Consider the following 20,054-nt stretch of genomic DNA (forward strand, 5'->3'; position numbering starts at 1 on the left):
TGATTTGTTTTAGATATGTTTCATGTCATGTTGTTATTACCTGATAAGCTAAGAAATATTAAAACTGCATCAAAATTTATATAAACCATTAGCATCAGTGATAGCATTAAACAGTGGTAGAATGCTGCTGTTGCTAAATATCCACAAAATTACTGACTTTAGCATATTTTCCTCATGCATTCAGTGGTAATATGTGGAATTAAAATGCATTTTTTCCAGCATCTGATCTTGCTTTGTCAAAGGTTATTTTTCAGTTTTACATGACAAAGAGAAGAAGTTTTATGCAACCCACAGACTTTTGCATATCCATTTGGTACTTTATTATGAGCTTCTAACCACGGCAAAAAAGCTACCCTGAAATATTACAGAAAGAATTTTCTCCCATCCATGGTATCATTAAAATGTATTATTCCTTTTGCTTACATTTTACAGGGAAATATTTTATTTCTTCTTTTGTTTTAAATATTAATCCTTTGATTTTCCTGACATTTACCTGTTTGTTCTATCAGAAATATATTTTTATTGGTTTCACTGGAATCTGAATCAACGAGAGTTAGTGCATAATTAAATCATTTTTGCTCAACCAGTCAGCGTTAAAGTTTACATAACTAAGGTTTTAAATGTATGATCTATACAGATCTGCATCTGATGTAATTTTTAAAAATCTTATGCAAATAGCTATGAATTTATAAATGACATTGGCTATCTTTGTAAAGATACAAGTAATTTTGTAGTAAATATATTAAAAGAAAAACTGATTTTAATTTTCAACATTTTTGTATATTTTAAAAAGTTAATACTGAAAATTGACATTATTTTATAGATTATTCTCTTTATACTACGTATGTTTTCTTCATCCTTATGTTTTATAAATATGGCTCTTTTATCAAATAATATGTACAATATTTTATGCAGATGTATTTATACACAGTGACAAAAATTTGTAAAGGAAAGATAGAAATATTATGAGATTGTTTTCCTAAGTTGAACACAAATATAACAAAGACATTTATTTTCCAGTATTAGTGAAGGCATAATTTAATTTGACTGATTGTTTTCATTTTATATATACAAGAAGCTTCCTCTGTTACAAGAGATGCTTTCTTACACCTTTCAGTTAGCTAGCCTTGACAATGTTGCAGGATTCTTCAGTAGTTTTTCAGGTTTTCTGCTCCAGAAAAATTTGTGTGTTAGATTTCTATAATAAGTATTGTCTCAGAGTTTACAAGTTACCACTGGATTACTGAGGCGAAGCTGATAATGACACGGGAGAGTTCCCTGACCCCCTCACAGGATGTGCGACAGGGGTGTGTGGCTTGTCTTTTTGGCTGCCATGCATGCTGAAACCTCTCATGGGAGGGGGAGCACACAGACGGGCAGGTGCAGGAGCTGGGGCAATTACCTCTGGGATCCGGCCCCACAGCAGCATCCAGAGATAAGTGTCTATGACTACTGAAGCCTAGTAGGCATGTGTCACAGTGTGCTCTTTTAGCCTTGCCATCCCCAGATGGCTTAAGTATTAACCTTCCCAGTGCTGTCTTGGTACCCAAGTCCTGTCCAGCATCCTGGAAGAATCAGTTCACACAGGTATTTGAAGGATGAATGTGGAGTTTTTACTGAGTGGTGGAGGTGGCTGTCAGCAGGATGGATGGGGTGCTGGAAGGGGGATGGAATGGGAAGACGATCTTCCCCTGGAGTTTGGCTGTCCTGTGGCCTATCTTTTCAACGGTCCCCAACCGAACTCTTCTCGATGTTCAGACATTCCTTCTCTTTTGTCTGTCACACTGTTCTTCCATTCTTCTGCCTTTCTGCTTATCTTCTTTTCTGCTCATGGAGCCAGGAGTTTGGGGTTTCTGTGGGTACAGGATAGGGGGGTAGGTGGGCCAAAAGGCAACTTTCAGGCACAAAAACAGGAATTTTTGTTCTCATCTAGGGACATGGGTTTCCAGATTTGTGGGTGCGGCCTTTGCCAGAGAGCTGCAACCTCTTTTACCCACTATTTCCATGTGTACTGTCCATATCATTAATTCCCCAAAACATTTGGTATCAGTGTTATTTTAAAGTGTATAAGAATTTTAAACATAAGGTCAGATGAAACATAATCTTAAAGACAAGGTCAGCTCTCAATACCTTATTTTACAGATGAGGTTCTAGCCCAAAGACTTAACTGACTTACCCAAGAGCCCCCAGCTATCCAAGGTAGTAATGGAAACAGGACTCAAGGTTACCAATCCTGTTCTTTCCGTTGTATCAGAATCAGTAAGAACCATTTCTGGCTTGTGTTGTTGGAGATACCCAGCTATCTCATTTAATACATACTTATTTCAATAGCTATGCTTAGTTCTCTTTAGAGGAACTTAATTTCTGTCATTAATTCTTTCAGAAGATGAGAAAAACTTCAATGAAACAATTAAGAGATACTTTAAGACCACAAATTAAGAGACATCTAAGGCTATAGCAATTGATAGGAACTTGTGTTGAATAGACCAGGATGCATAGAAATGCATTTTTGTTCCTTCCCATGAAATGCTTTAAGTCATTTATAAAGTGACATATAGTAACATTTTAAAGCTGTCATTATGTTGGATAAAAACACTTGAAATCATTTTCTTATACAACATATGGAGCTTTAAAAAATGGTAATTACAATTCACACTTGCAAGTGTATTTATGGTGCCCATTTTTACAGATGGTGGAAACTGAAGTTGAGAGAATATAGTGACTTGCTCAACATTTCATAGAAACATGGTAGAAACAGGATATGAGCAAACATTCCTTATACTCTTCTCCTTTATTGCCAACAAAATGATTCACGTTTGTGTCTTTTCATTGAACTCTTAGCATTGAATTTAAATTTAGGGTTATTAAATTCAACAAATTACCATATACTGTTTTATTTTTTAGTCCGACAAATTTTGGAATGTGAATCATCAATGATTTTGTTAGAAAAATTTAATTAAAACCTGAACTTTCCACATAAAAGATATCTGTGAGAGGAAAAAGTGAATCAGTGTTTTTAAACTTTGTGTTTCTAATTTAACCATCTGTTTAGGATTGCTATTTTTTGATGATGTGGAAAAAGATATATGATTGTCAGATGTCTATTCTATGAAGTCCTCACTACTTTGCAAAATCACATTGTCATATTTTTGACTAAGAGGTATTTGATGATAGCAGGCAGAATATTCTGACTTCAGATTTTCCCAGAGAAAATCAGAAAAATAGAAGCAACTGAGCTATTGACTTCTAGCATTTACTTTAATGTTTACACTTGAGGCCATTTTTAGGCAGATTGTGGTCTTTTTTTGGTGCTACAGCTATTTTAAGTTGTGTGAGTAAAATAAAGTTGTAGCCACCACATATTAATTTGGAAGCAAATTTAAACCAGATTATCTAAGTAAACACCAACTAGGATGTTATGAGTAATTTCCTGTCAGATTCCCATCTTCGTAAAAAACAAAACAATAATAAAAAAATAAAATGGTTGAAGGCAAATGATACATGTTAGGAGTGTTCATTTAAAGTATGTTTAATTGAATGACATGTAGTCATTAAGCCCAGAGTAGTACTTGACTTTTACAGAGAGTAGGCTGAGATTACAGTGCTTCCCATTTATGAAACGTGATGTCAGATGTTAAGAAAAAAGTTTAGAATGTAAAAATGAAGTGAATATACAATGGGAAGGGAGAGGCTGCATTTATATGTGTAGCTGTGGCAGAGAGAGGGGAAAAACATAAAGGTGGATAGAAGTACTTCTGGTTTCTACTTTCTGAATTAGAGCACAGCTATGGTGAAGCTTTTTTGAAATGATTCAATTGGCAATGACTTTTCTACCAACTTTTTACAATCAAAGAGGTTGATTTTAAGTGAATTCTAGGAGTAAAGGCAAAGTTTACAAGTTGTACCCACCCCTGACTTGGACTTGATTAAGAGGCCTGCCATTTCATCCTTAACTCACTGAGGGGTTGATAACTATAAGGGTATAGAGGAGAAATCAAATGTGTTCTGCACTTTCCATTAAAATCCTTTACTATTAGCTTGATTTCATTTACTTCCACAGTTGTGAGTGATCCCCATAGTGTTGGTATCAGGCTAAATAATGGTATATACCATTGGTTGAGGTGTAAAAAGCCAATAGAATAGGCCACATGAAAGTTCTGTATCACATCTGTTTCAGTGCCTTGCCTGCAGTTAAGCAGTCTTTGCTGGCTTTGGTTGACCCTTAAAGAGAACATACAGTGAATGTCTGGATTTGTTTTCATTTAGTTTCTCTTATATCAGCATTTAAATTGCTTATTGACTCAATTCATTTTGTTGTTTAATGTTGAACAAGCAACATTCAATACATTTTAGGAAAAACACCTAGGAGGTGCTTGGTATATACATGTTATTTTATTTGGACGTTCATTTTTAAGCTTAAAAATATTCTTTCATAAGAATAAATGCAAGTTTCAGTATCCTTTAAGAAAAAAAAAAGAGAGGAAGAAATCTTGATGGTTATTAAAGACACTGTGAGGGGGGGGGGGGGGTGCCAAGATGGCCAAGAAAAGCCATCAGGGGAATGCAGCTCCCAGTGAATGAGACACAGAGGGCTAGAGGACTTCACAATTCCAAATGATGTGCCAGATTTATTTCTGTGGGACTGACAGGGCATTGAAAATAGGCCCAGGGAAGGAGCTGCAGGGCGAGAGCCGCCCAGGGGGAGACATCAAGGCGGGACACGTCCCCACCTGAAACATGCAGCCGGCTTGGAGGGTTGGGGGCCTAACCCCCTCCGTGCTCTGATTCACATTCTGTGCTTACCTCATTCCTCCTGCAACCCACGGTCCACGAGAGCCCTGCCAGATGGTGGGGCACTGTGAGTAGTCGATGCAAATCTGAGTAGCCACTACCTCTGGGCATGGCAAGTTGTCACAGGAACCTGGGCAGGAGTTTGGACTAATGCCAATGAGACAGACAGTCCCACAGAGGGAGGCAGAGTTGAAAGCAGGGAAACAGATCGTAAGGTCTGGTAGGCCCCACCTTCACAGAATTCAAACTGAAGCCCTTGCTAGAGAGCTTGGCAGTAAACATACCAGCTTCACCCCAACCAGGAAGATCTAGGTGGGGAAGGGGAGATGCCATTGGGAAGGCGGGACCAATCTCACCTGCAAACAAACTCCAGGGAAGGACCACCCACCCAACAACCTGACTGAACCCGAGAGCCCAGCAATGCCCTCTACAGGCCAAAAAAGATACAGCTCCAACCTCAACAGAAAAAAGTCCACTCAGAGACTCCTCCTGAAATCACCAGTTTCAAAGATTAAAGGGAAATAAATCCATGAAGATGGGAAAAAACAGTGCAAAAGGATGAAACCATCAAAGAACAGAACACCTTTTCTTCTCCCTGGGATCACAACTCTTCACTATCAAGGGAACAAAAAAAGAGAATGAATTTGACGAATTGACAGAAGCAGACTTCAGAAGGTGGGTTATAACAAACTTCTCTGAGTTAAAAGATCGTGTTCTCACCTAATACAAAGAAACTAAGAACCTTGAAAAAAGGTTGGATGAAATGCTAACTAGAATAACAAGCTTAGAGAAGAACATAAACGACTTGATGGAGCTGAAAAACACAGCACGAGAACTTTGTGAGGCGTACACGTTTCAACAGCCAAATCGATCAAGCAGAAGAAAGGATATCAGAGCTAGAAGATCAAATCAATGAAATAAAATGAGAAGGCAAGATTAGAGAAAAAAGAGTGAAAAGAAATGAACAAAGCCTCCAAGAACTTTGGGATTATATGAAAAGACCTAATCTACGCTTGATCGGCATACCTGAATATAGGGAGAATGAATTCAAGTTGGAAAACACCCTTCAAGATATTATACAAGAGAACTTTCCCAACCTAACAAGGCAGGCCAACATTCAAATCCAAGAAATACAGAGAACCCCACAAAGATATTCCTCAAGAAGAGCAACCCCAAGGCACATCATTGTCAGATTCACCAGGGTTGAAATGAAGGAAAAAATCCTAAGGGTAGGCAGCCAGAGAGAAAGGTTGAGTCACCCACAAAGGAAAGACCATCAGACTCACAGCGGATCTCTTGGCAGAAACCTTGAAAGCTAGAAGAGAGTGGGGGCCAGTATTAAGTATCCTTAAAGAAAAGAGCTTTCAACCCAGAATTTCATATCCAGCCAAACTAAGCTTCATAAGCACATAAACCAGTAAATCTGGAAGAAATGGATAAATTCCTGGACACTTGTACACTCCCAAGACTAAGCCAAGAAGAAGTTGAAACCCTGAATAGACCAATAACAAGGTCTGAAGTCGAGGCAGCAATTAATAGCCTACCAACCAAAAAAAGTCCAGGACCAGACGGGTGCAGAGCTGAATTCTACCAGACATACAAAGAGGAGCTGGTACCATTGCTGTTGAAACTATTCCAAACAGTGCAAAAAGAGGGAATCCTCCCTAACTCTATGAGACCAACGTCATCCTGATACCAAAATCTGGCAGAGACACAACTAAAAAAGAAAACTACAGGCCAGTATCCATGCAGAAATCTTCAATGAAATACTGGCAAGCAGAATCCAACAGCACATCAAAAAGCTTATCCACCACGATCAAGTAGTCTTCAGCTTGGGGATGCAAGGCTTGTTCAACACACGTAAATCTCTAAATGTAATTCACCTCATAAACAGAACCAGGGACAAAAACCACATGATTATCTCAATAGATGCAGAGAAGACCTTTGACAAAATTCAACAGGCCTTTATGATAAAAACTCACAATAAACTAGATATCAATGGAACGTATCTCAAAATAATAAGAGCTATTTATGACAAACCTACAGCCAATATCATACTGAATGGGCAAAATTTAGAAGCATTTCCTTTAAATACTGTCACTAGACAAGAATGCCGTCTCTCACCGCTCCTATTCAATATAGTATTGTAAGTTCTAGCCACAGCAGTTAGGCAAGAAAAAGAAATAAAGGGCATTCAATTAGGAAAAGAAGAAGTCAAACTGTCTCTATTTGCAGATGACATGATTGTATATTTAGAAGACCCCATCATCTCAGCCCAAAACCCCCTTAAGCTGATAAGTGACTTCGGCAAAGTCGCAGGATACAAAATCAATGTGCAGAAATCACAAGCATTCCTATACACCAATAACAGACAAACAGAGAACCAAATAATGAGTGAACTCCCATTTACAATTGCTACAAAGAGAATAAAATACCTAGGAATACAACTAATAACACAGGAGGTAAAAGAACTCTTCAAGGAGAACTTCAAACCACTGATCAAGGAAATAAGAGAGGACACAAACAAATGGAAAAACATTCCATGCTCATGGTTAGGAAGAATCAATATCATGAAAATGGCCATACTGCCCAAAGTAATTTATAGATTCAGTGCTATCCCCATCAAGCTACCAGTGACCTTCACAGAACTGGAAAAAAACCACTTTAAACTTCATATGGAACCAAAAGAGAGCCTGCAGAGCCATGACAATCCTAAGCAAAAAGGACAAAGCTGGAGGCATCACGCTACCTGACTTCAAACTATACCACAAGGCTACCATAATCAAAACAGCATGGTACTGGTACCAATGGAACAGAATAGAGTCCTCAGAAGCAATGCCACACATCTAAAACCATCTGATCTTTGATAAACTAGACAAAAACAAACAATGGGGAAAGGATTCCCTGTTTAATAAGCGGTGTTGGGAAAACTGGTTAGCCGTAAGTGGGAAGCTGAAACTGGACCCCTTCCTTACACTTTATACAAAAATTAACTGCAGATGGATTAAGGATTTAAACACAACAACTAATACCATAAAAACCCTAGAAGAAAACCTAGGCAAAACAATTCAGGACATAGGCACAGGCAAGGACTTCATGACTAAAACACCAAAAGCAATGGCAACAAAAGCAAAAATAGACAAATGGGACCTAATTAAACTTAAGAGCTTCTGCACAGCAAAAAAAAAAAAACAATCTAGAGTAAACCAGCGGCCAATAGCATGGGAAAACATTTTTGCAATCTACCCATCAGACAAAGGGCTAAGATCCAGAATCTGCAAAGAACTAAAGCAGATTTACAAGAAAAAAAACAAACCCATTCAAAAGTAGGCGAAGGATATGAACAGACACTTTTCAGAAGAGGACAAATATGTGGCCGACAAACATGGGAAAATGCTCATCATCACTGGTCATTAGAGAAATACAAATCAAAACCGCATTGAGATACCATCTCATGCCAGTTAGAATGGTGATCATTAAAAAATATGGAGACAACAGATGCTGGAAAGGATGTGGAGAAAAAGGAACACTTTTACATTGTTAATGGGAGTGTAAATTAGTTCAACCATTATGGAAGACAGTGTGGTGATTCCTCAAGGATGTAGAAATAGAAATTCCATTTGACCCAGCAATGCCATTACTGGGTGTATACTCAAAGGATTATAAATTGTCTGTCATAAAGACACACACACACGTATGTTCATTGCAGCACTGTTTACAATAGCAAAGACCTAGAACCAACCCAAATCCCCATCGATGATTGACTGGACAAAAAAATGTGGCACATATACACCATGGAATACTACGCAGCCATAAAAAATGATTAGTTCATGTCCTTTGTAGAGACATGGATGAATGTAGAAACCATCATTCTCAGCAAACTGACACAAGAACAGAAAAACAAACACTGCATGTTTTCATTCATAAGCAGGTGATGAACAATGAGAACACTTGGGCACAGGGAAGGGAACAACATTGACTGGGCTAGGTGGGGGCTTGGAGGGGAGGGAAGGGACAGTGAGGGGGGTCAGTGAGGATGGGGAGGGTAGCAATTGGAGAAATGCCTGATGTAGGCAATGGGGGAGGGGGGGAAGGAGACAGCAAACCACCATGGCATGTGTGTACCTATGCAACAGTACTGCAGGATGCAGGATGTGCCCATGTACCCCAGAGCCCAAATACAATTAAATAAAAAAAGAAACTGTAAGCTTATAAATACTTCTCTCAAGATGAATGATAATTTTATTCTTTTGAAAATTAAACAGTGTTTGTTCCAAATGCATAATTTGAAACTCTAATTTCCAGTTTGTTCCCTTGTCCATATTTTGTTTCAGAAATAGAAATGGGTCAAAAAGTGCTGATTTTTAAATATTGCATGTTATTTCTATTTCCAGGCATTTGTCTTGAGAGAAATGTGTAATAAGTAAAAACCTTAAAGAATGCATAAAGCATCATTTAGAAGGTATTTTTATTTTAGCTTTGAATATTAATTTCTAGGAATGTGTCCAATATATATCCTAACACCTTTTGATTATGCTGCTAATTGTCTTTGTATTGCTCAATACTTTCCTAGAAAAAGATACTGAAAAGCCTGAGGCAGAATAATTTTTTTTAATGGGGTTAAAAGTTTGAATTAGAATTTTCATTTTTTTGATTCTGGTTTATGGAAACAAACTTTTGTAAGCTTGCCTAAGACCAGGTTATACGTTGGAAAGTCTTTCACATTAAAGTTTTTATCTGCATCAAATCTTATAGCCAGTGTTTCGATACACCATCCCTTTTCTCTGTTAGGTCCATTGTTTTACTGAGGCTCTTGCATACTCTTAACACAATGTTAATCATAACTTCTTCCCCTCCTTTGAAGGAAATAGCATAAAGCACTCCTCTGCTTATCAGAGGAGAAGGAAGAGAGTGTATCCAACCCACAAATAGTAGCATTTTTGTTTTAGAAGCCAATCTTAGAGAAGGATTTACAGTGTTCCTTTGCCTGTTAAATACATGTAAAGAACCAGCTCATTGTCTCACACATGGAAACATATTTAGTTCATCAGCAAATCTTATGGAATCTACTTTAAAATTGAGTCTGCATCTGATTACTTCTTACCACTTCCAGGGTGCTCATTATTGTGATACCGTCTTGATGGTTACGATAGCCTGCTACTGACAAGATGATTGCCCTCCGTGGATTAAATCATTAACTGTGGCAACAAAAGAAAACTAGCTTACTGTGGGACAAAACGTTATTTGAGTTCAGAGATTAAAAATTTCTTAGGACTTTTAAAAATTGTTGTATTGTTGGTTCTATACTTGCCACATTTAATATGCTCAAAAAATGCTTGTCAATGAGTACAACATAAAAGCTGATACATGTCCCAACAAGATTGATCAAATGACTGCTATGTGAGACAGCCTAGTAGGGGCTGGAATATTTAAATAAAGAAGGATAAGATTTTCACATTAGAGGAATGCAGTCTGATGGGGAGACAGGCATAGAAGACACACAGAGTAGTGAGTGGCATAGCAGAAATTTTATAAAGAGGTTATAGATTGCAATGCCTTTCATACTCAAGTTTTAACCTTCATCAAATCTTATAGCCAGTGTTTCCATTTGCCATTTCTTTTTTCCATTAGTTCTCTTGTTTTACTAAGGCTCTTACATGCTCTTAAAACACTATTAATCATAACTTCTTATGGTAGCACAGAGAAGGGGCACCTAATATTCTTGTGTAAGAACTCAGATAATCTTTCATTGTTATAACATCCATGTGGATGCAGAAGGAGAGGTGTGTTACTAGTCTTTTATATTGAATTAGAAATTCCCCTTCCTTTGCCTGTGTATTCCTGAGAAGAGTTCCCCAGAGGGCAAATGATACACATTGGATGAATCCATGGAGATTTTTGAAATTCATCTGAACTCTTGAGTTTAGAGTTACTTTTGCTTTGTCTTATTTTTTGATATTTGTCTAAGTATTTCATATAGCCAACTTTTGAGTTTAAGGAGGTCTCCATTATGTAAAAATCTACTCTTAAGAAATAAGCTTGAAAAAAGTGGTTATGATGTGACCAGCACTTGATGTATTATTTGGTTTTTTTTTTGTCATTTTATAAGACAGTTGAAACTGTTATGTGTAATTTTCGAGCTTAAATTCTTTCCACGTTTCCTATAAAATCCATTGCAGATATCTTCTCTTTTAGTTACTCTTGTATGTAGTTTCTGCCCTGGTTCACATTTCGTGTTGTATGCTAATTTCTTTGCAGCTGAGTCAACTGTTGGTGTAAGAATGTCAGCCTTCTTTAGAGAGTCAGATAAATGGCTTCCAGATAGATCCAATTTTTGTTCAGGATAGCTTCATAATTTGCCTTGTAATATTGGTGTCCTGGATTTAAAGCTTAGGTGTAACAGTTATCTTAAGGTACGAAAATACTCTTCCTCAAAAATTTTTTGGGGATGTGTGCATGTCAGTAGTTTTAACAAGCTGTATTTGCAGTAACTTTGCTTAAATTCCATTAGTTTTAATTTCAGCCTTTAATATTATTTGATTTCTCTCTTTCTCTACCTTTTATCCTATCTTCCCCTACCCTTTGTTGATGTATGTTAAGATGGCCTTGGGACTGAAATATTGTCATACTTGCTTACTCAAGTAGTTTTCAGGGAAGGAAAACCATTACCTTTGTAAATTAATGACTTATTTAGTCATATCAGTGTACTTTATTTAACATCATATTTCTGTTTAAGGTTTTTAATGAACTGTTTTTATTTCACATAATAGCCATATTGTAAATAAAGTGGCATTTCTGGAACTCTTAAGACATTGAAGGAATCTCATAAGCTTTTACCAAAGAGACACTATTTTGGACATGCTCTTGTTTTATTGAAGTTTTTATATTTCTGATAAGATCTATCTCCTTATGATCTTTAGTGCCTCTAGGAAAGTGAATGCTCTCAGTTGTAAAGAGCATGCTGAAACATAAATCTATAAATACAACAGCATTTCTTATTTTTTGAATTATAGATCAGTTTATCAAACCACTCAGCAGTGTGTGTGTGTGTTTATCATGAGATTGTCAGCAGTTTTATGTTTTCTTTATACTTAAGTGTCAATAATATAAGCCTTTCTTGTCCTAAAATATACTTAAGTGTCAACAATATGAGCCTTTCTTGTCCTAAAATAGAGGCTTCATAAAACCTTTGCTGTCTTGACGATGGAACTATACCTTGTTTAGTGTGTGACTAGCACACTTTTGAAAATTGGACTAAAGCAGATTTTGTGTATACACAGGTACTTCTTCAGCATAGATGGATAGCCCCTAAAAGTCTGGGATATTATGCATGTTCAATGTGCTTTTGATTGTGTTCCATTCTGAATATGTCAATGTGTCATATATTTTCGTTTATGATAAGGCTCATTCAGAATTTAATTTTTGATTCCTTCTTTTTACTTTAGGACTACATTAGTCCCCACATAACCTGCTGAAAACTTTTCTGAATTTTTCACAATGTTTTTCTAAATTCTAATGTTAAAGCCTTGGCCTTTCTAGCATTTTAAGAGAGAATACTAGTCAGGGGATCAGGTTATGGGGTTGTATTTAATAGGTTCTTTCACTTCAGTCAAGTTACTTTGTCTGAGCTTTAGTTACTTAAAAGGTAAAAATAGGGGTTGGTTTATTCTCTGAGTTTCTTTCTCAGACTCAGCCATTGTCTAGGGTATCCTTCTTCTTGGATCTCATAGACTGCTGTAGTCAGCTTAATCTGCCTGCCTTTCTGCTCTCCAAAAGAAGTTATGTACATTCCCTAAGCTCCAGGCATCTGTGTCCATTCACCCTGAAACACTGAAGTTAGACTTTGTCTTCTGTATTTCTAAGCATTGTCTAAAATAACACATTTTGCCTCTGGTTCTCTAGAAATGTGGTAGCTTTTTGTTAATCTTGTAGAATCAGGGGATATTTGTCCCCTCTGAATTGACCAGAAGACCAGAGAATAGCCTTAATAATGCCTAAATATTATCATCTGCCCTTACTTATTTGAATGCCTCTAAATCTAACAGGACACTTGGATTAACTTTGGCCAATTTCTGGTCCCACCCCTCCTTCAGAACTAGCTGTGTTTACTTAGTCAGCACATCTATTTCTAAAACATGAAACTGGGAGAAAGCACTAATTCATTGGGTACCGTAATTATTCTTCAAATAAATATGCCCAAACCAGAAGAATGGTACAAAAGTAATGACATTTCATGGAAATATTTGTTGACTCTATGAGAGTAGGAATCTGCCTGTCTGTGTCATTTACTCTATCTCCACACTTGATCTTAGCCAAAAGGTCAAGAAGCAATCACTTACTCCATTTCTAGTGCACACAAGAATGCCTTGTCTAGACTAGGCTTTAGGTAAATATTTGTTGAATGAGGTAATGAATGAAAATGAAATTACAATTGCTGAAGTGTGGTATAGAAGAGCTCACTTAACTCTTAGATTTAGGATCTTGGAGTACAAGCAGAAAATGGAGACCACTATGTGTCTGAAACCTAATCAAATAAAATATAGGAGAAAAGAACAGAAACTTTCACCTGGAAGGTTAGAAGGCTTAGTTGGGGTGGAAGATTTGTTTACTTTAATTGTTGCATATAGTTCGGACACTGATGGAGAGAGTTCACAGCTTTGTCAGGTACTCTGTTCCTTGACACTTGAGATGTTCATTTAGAGGTTGGATGGCTGATTTGTCAAAAATGTCAAATAAGGGAATCCTGAAGGAGCAAGTAGTTGAACTTACTGATCTCTAAGGTCATGTGAACCCATAGTCCTATAGTTTTTACCCAAAGAGAGCTTGGATATAGCATGCAACTCTCCCACAGAGGACAGTAAATGGACAATGAAGTTTTCTATGTTTTCTAAAGAGACTGAACTTACAGAGGTTTTTCTGACAATATCAACATTCTCAAGAATATCGAAAGATTGAAATAGTTCTGTCTTCTTCTTATAAGAGAAAAGAAATGAAAACCACAGAAAAGTAGTAGTGGAGGAAAGAGAGATGGCTATGAGGGAAATGAGAAAAGAAAGATCAACTATAACATTATTTTGAATTGCTTAGATGTAAAATATGGGCAGTCTTCGAATATGTCAGTAGCCCGATAGGGTATTTATTTTCTTTGTTAATATCAGACCGTGAAAATACTGCACCATCAGGAGGCCTTATGTATGTGTGGAAGAAACCTCCTAGCACACCTCAGTAACTTCTGAGGTTATAAGCTTTGCATAATAATTGATGAAATCATATTTGGCATATTGAATTTGAGTCTTCAAAAAATGTTTAAATCATCTATTCAACAAAGTGGGGGAGTTTTAAAATGATTAAAAATGTGTTTTGTGGACTCACAAAATTAGCAGTTTATTGGGGGAGATTTGGTATACAAGCAAATAATTATATTACATTTTGAAAAAAAAAATTTAAAAATTATGATATACCTAACATGCAATGGGAATGATTTGCTTTCGGAGTTCAGGAAGAAAGTACACAGCATCTTAAAGGATAAACTTAGAAAGATAAGAAGATATAGGTGGTAGATACATAGGAACAGTAGGGAGGCAAGTATCACCTAGAGACTTAGTAATAAGGTTGCTTTCTAATGAGTAAATGATACAGTTGTCAAATACTTTTCAGAGCTGGGATGTTAATTTTTTAAAAAACTCCTAAATGTTAGCAAGACTTGGGAAAATATCAGTAAATCTAAAGAATGATGTATTAATATCAATTGGTTGGGAAAGTTTGGACAGAACCTCAATGTGGAAAAAGAAGAAAGGGAGACGTACCTCAGCACCCTCCATGCAAACACTGCCTAGAAGAATGGAGCACCCCTGTTACTGTGGTTCATAAATTCCTGATGCATGGTGAGCATATTGGACTTTGATTAGCCCGATGCTGTTTAAACATTGTTTCATAAAAGAAACTCCCTTTGCTCTAATTTCCTGTTCATTAACCAATAGTCTGATTATAGTTTGCCTTCCCATCTAGATCTGTCTATAGAGAGAAACTGTACTGGTTATGCTGACATGGACATTCTGATTCACATGGTAGTCATGGTTCTCATTGTAAACGAATGTAGTTAATTAAGTGGCTTTCTAGTTCATACACATTGATCTCTTGCGAGCTTATTGTTACTCTGCTGCTGAAAGTACCACTCTGAGTACCAAAAATAAACTTCAGTTCCTAGGTTTACAAAGCTGAGATCCAGACCCGGATGATGAACTAAGGCAAACTCCTCAAGATAAATGTCTCTTGGCTACCAGCCCCATTTTGAAGTAGCACAACTTCAAGCCAAGTTGTACAAGTCAGATGTGGTCTGGGGAGACATATGTAGGCAGATGTAAGTTGCTGTAAGTCATCAAATTCTGAGAGAGTGGAAGGGAGGAAGATGAGGCAAGAGAGAAGTACAGAAGATAGATTATGAAAGGGTCTGTCCTTCCTGGCAGAGGATGTTTCATTTATTTTTAAAGTAAGTTGAATTGAAGGGAAATATCATTTATGTTTCTTTTAGTAAAATATCATTCTGCGTTTCATAATTCTTAATGAGTGGATTTCTTTGTTTTCTTTTCAATTCAGGTTGGGTTTGTTGCTCACATAATTTCTCTGGTTTTGTCGTATTTAAGAGGCCAGATGAAGATGATTAGGTTACAGTGTGATGACTGAAGGTGTCATAGCCAGCTGTCATGGCTTTGGTCCACCATTTAGACATACAATTCTAGTGACTTTGTTATTTTATTACAAGCCATATGCATTTGGAATTTCTCTAGTCAAGGAACTGTACAATCATAATGATTTAGAATTGTTTTTACCTAGAGTGGGCTCCCAAGTCCTTGTAATCTCTTAAAGGGCTCCTTAGAAACCCCTTTTCATTAAGTAAATAATGACAAGATGAAAAGTACCTCCATCTTTCTTTCAAATTTTCATGACTCAAAAGCATTTATGTGGTATGATTGCATGTGAAAACTTAGACCTTTCCTAAAACTATGTTTTGATGAGATAGTGGTGGTAACACTTATTTTTTTCCTCAAATGAAGAAACTAACATCGTATTTAGCAGTTTATATTTTCTGGTGTTTTACTAATGTTCGGTGAAAGCTGGAAGTCAGTGTCTGACATCAGGTTTTAATCTCTCATTCATTAGGGAAAGGATTCTCTTTTCTACTTCTTTTTTTCTTTTTGTTAGAGAATTGTTATGATTTTGTTTGTCGACTATCTGCTCACCAGTTCCCAAACTGCCCTACTACGGAACTCTGTAATTTTGCCTCAGTTAATGAGTAGATTAAAGTTTTATTTTAGTAAAGTAACGGGACTGATGGAGTCAGATTTCTTTTCTAATCCACTTCTTTTAGTTTGTTGAAGCGAGTATTCCTTGCTTCCACTTAATACTAATCAACTTGTTTAATTTCTTGTCAATGCCTTAGGAAAAACATATAAGCATTGAAGAAGAGCACTTAAGGAGGATCGAAGAGGCCAGATTGCAGCTCAAGGATCAACTTCTTTGCTTGGAGACTGAACAGGAATCCATCCTTGACGTGATAGGAAAGGAAATTGATGCAGCTTGTAAAACATTCTCCAAGGACTCCATGGAAAAATTAAAAGTAATCCTGAATTCTCATTGCACCTTATATTTTCTGTTAGTTTCCTAATATATAATTATAATAGGATTTTAATATCTGGTAGTCAGATTATTATTATGGAAAGTTTTATGAAACAACATTTTGCATTTTTTTAGAACAAGGCACTGGATCTATTGCACAGTCATGGTGAGAGAATGAGTGGTGTTATTCCATTGTCTCTGTAAAGAAAAAAAAAGGTCTTATAAGAGAGATAGCCCTTGGAGTCAAGAGGCCTAGAATTTGAGCTTTTCGCTATGACAAGCTATTTTTGTTGTTGTTAGTATATTACTGGCTAACATCTATTGAGTGCTATAGTATAGGTACTGTAGTATACATGATACCTTAGTGTCTCCATTATCCTCTGAAACAACCCTATATTTTAGTTACTCAGATTAAATCCACTTAAGAGAAAGGGAGGTTTGGATGGTATGAGTAACTTGCCCTTGGCTGTACATCTGGTTAAATGCAAAACTAGGACTTCAAGCCTATGGAGTCTAACTCTGGAACCTAAATTAGCAACCACTATTTAATTTAAACAAATTGTATTTAATTTAGTTTTTTTTTTTTAATTTTAACAAATGGAATACTGCTACCCAGTGTATAGTCATATTAAAATGATAAATAAAAACAGAGGTGATCATGGATGCTCTGAATTCCTTGAAGGTAAGCACTTCTGTCAACTATGGGTTTTGCTGCTATTTTACATACAGATGGCATTACATTGCTTTAATATGTGTAACCATAATACATTACAGCTGAGCACCATTTACCCCTCTACTGCATTTGATATGATGGCACTCACATTTTGATATTATGCTGAAATGCTTTTTATTTTTCAGGAGTTTCTACGATTTATTTTGACATTTATTTGTCTTTTTCCTCTTCTAAAATGACCTTCCTTTCTCATGCTACTGTGTTCCCCTCTTTTTTTCTTGCTATTTCTCTCTGCCTTCTTATCTCTCATAAATTGTGTTTAAGAGAAAATATAATTCTCTTGAAGTCAAGGCTTTTTTAGATTTTGACTTTAATGGAAATATTTTAACAAATAGACTTTGGTAGAGTTGATGGAATTTTTACAATATGTATTCCCATTTATATATATTTTTAAGTTCAGGTATTAGCTTGAAAAAGTATGAATCTAATATGAGAAGTAATTGGCTTTAGGGGAAAAACTAACTTTTTTAGAGCTATTGTAGGGCCCATTATAATTCTGACTTATTTTTTTTCCTGTCTAATGCTGCTTTTTAAATTTAAAACTTGTCATATTTGCATTAATTTGATGAATGTGTAGCTTTGAAAATCCTAATTTTTATCTAGAAGTATATATTAGCAGTGCAATATTTATTCTATATTTAAATGTTTGTAACAGGGTGGTTTGTTTTCAATCATGTGGAAAGTTAAAATGAAAACATTTGGATCATGTTATAAGATATACATACATATATATATATATATACACACACACACACACATATATATTTATAGGCACACACATAAATGCATATATATACTCACCTTGTTATGGGCAATTGCAGGCAAAACATGATGTGCAGATAGCAGATTGTTTAAATATTTTATTTCTTTATGAACCACAAATTATCCTTCTAAAATATTCCAAAAAGCATCCAATTTTTTATAGGCTTTCAGACATAGAGTGACTGTGGTAATGGGTTTTACATTTCTTCCCCTAGAGAAAGGCTAATTCAATCCAAGTTTTGGGTGGAAAGTAAATCTAAAAGAAAAGAAATTCTATTATTTTTTAAAGAGTCAACTATTTTTTCTTTGTGGGACTCTTCATTAGTAACTTCTGTTATTTTGTTGCTATAAACCTGGGGAAAAAAATGAAATGCTTAAGAATATAACATTCAAGAAACATAAGAAACCACCCAGGGGTGTGGTAAAGATAAAATTTATTATTTGCTTTATAGTTCTGAGAGACTGTGGAAGAATCTAAAATGTTTTCAGAAAAGGAATAATTCCATTTAGTCATTTCTTGATTCCTGAAATATTGCTGATGAGATTTTCAGCCATTGTATGTAGAGAGAGTAACAGTGCTATGGAATAGATTGGAAAATCGATATGTAATAAATGAGTTTGAGAAAAGTCCTGGACAATGTTGATGTTATTTTTAATTACATTTTTCTTTTTCAAGTGACTGTATTTGTTACTTATTCCACTTTAGTTAATGCATGTGTTTGACAATGAAATATAGACATACATCACTACAATTATGAAACAATTAGAAAAGTGTCTGAATTAAAGATGTATCATTCTCATAGGCCAGTATTTTGATAATTCAAGAGTTCAAGTAAATAGATTAGCTCTGCACTGCACTTATTTTAGTTTCTCTCTTTCCATAACACTTTGTCTGAGTATTCATTCAGTTTTAGAGTGTGAAGAGGATGAGCTTTGGATCAAGACAGGTATAGATTCACATTGGAAGTCATTGCGAATTTCTAATATATGACCTTGAATAAGTTATGTAAACTCTTTTGTCTCTAAGAATTCATGTCCCCAATTATTTATTATTATTATTATTTGAGACAGAGTTTTGCTCTTATTGCCCAGGCTGGAGTGGAATGGCAAGATCTCGGCTCACCTCAACCTCTGCCTCCCAGGTTCAAGCAAATCTCCTGCCTCAGCCTCCTGAGTAGCTGGGATTACAGACATGCACCACCATGCCCAGCTATTTTTGTATTTTTAGTAGAGACAGGGTTTCTGCATGTTGGTCAGGCTGGTCTCGAACTCCCGATCCCAGGCAATCCGCTTGCCTCAGCCTCCCAGAGTGCTGGGATTACAGGTGTGAGCCACCGCTCTAGGCCCATGTCCTCAATTATAAGTTCACTCATTGAGAAGATAAAGTAAGATAAGATATAGAGGGTGCATATATATATATATATATATATATATATATATATATATGTATGTATGTATATTTTTTTGAGATGAAGTCTCACTCTGTCGCCAGGCTAACATTCAGTGGTGTGATCTTGGTTCACTGTACTTTGCCTTCCAGGCTCAAGCGATTCTCCTGCCTCAGCCTCCCGAGTAGCTGGGATTTTTACAGGCACCCACCACCATACCTGGCTAATTTTTGTATTTTTAGTAGAGTTGGAATTTCACCATGTTGGCCAGGATGGTCTTGATCTCCTGACCTTGTGATCCACCCCCCCTTGACTTCCCAAAGTGCTGGGATTACAGGCATGAGCCACCGCACCCAGCCAGAAGGTACATATTATAGGGTCACATATCTTGCACTTAGTAGATACTCAATTAATGTTGCCTATCATTATTTTGTAGTGCCTATTTTTGTAGTATGTTCACAAATACATATGGCTTCTCTTTCTTTATATTTTTAAGGACAAATGCCTGTTATAGTGCTCTTATAATAGACCTTGAAGCCTATTTATTGATAGTGACATCTTGATATGCAGTAGCAGCGGTGTATTATGTTCTCTATGCCAGACACGGTGCTGAAAACTCACCATTTGTTAATTGGTTAAGGCTATCTTCTTAAACATGAGGCTATAGATAAATCTGTAAAGCAAATAATAACATATGAACATTACTGTACTTATATCCAGTTATCTTTTACTGTGATATTAAACATTAATATCTTAGGCCACAG

The 20,054-nt window shown here is 36.2% G+C and overlaps 1 protein-coding gene across 6 annotated transcripts in view; it reads left to right on the forward strand.

The window, feature by feature from the left end:
• The window catches only part of CEP128 (centrosomal protein 128), a 445,248-nt gene that overhangs the window by 178,738 nt on the left and 246,456 nt on the right, over nucleotides 1-20,054 (forward strand). For all 6 annotated transcript variants that reach the window (XM_032287728.1, XM_032287725.1, XM_032287723.1 and 3 more), the window contains one exon: nucleotides 16,232-16,408. In XM_032287728.1, coding sequence (XP_032143619.1) covers nucleotides 16,232-16,408 — 177 coding nt within the window. The remainder of the gene's footprint in view (nucleotides 1-16,231; nucleotides 16,409-20,054) is intronic.

Source organism: Sapajus apella, unplaced genomic scaffold (genome assembly GCF_009761245.1).
Source record: "Sapajus apella isolate SASKATOON/1434 unplaced genomic scaffold, GSC_monkey_1.0 scaffold20, whole genome shotgun sequence".
Lineage (NCBI taxonomy): Eukaryota > Metazoa > Chordata > Mammalia > Primates > Cebidae > Sapajus > Sapajus apella.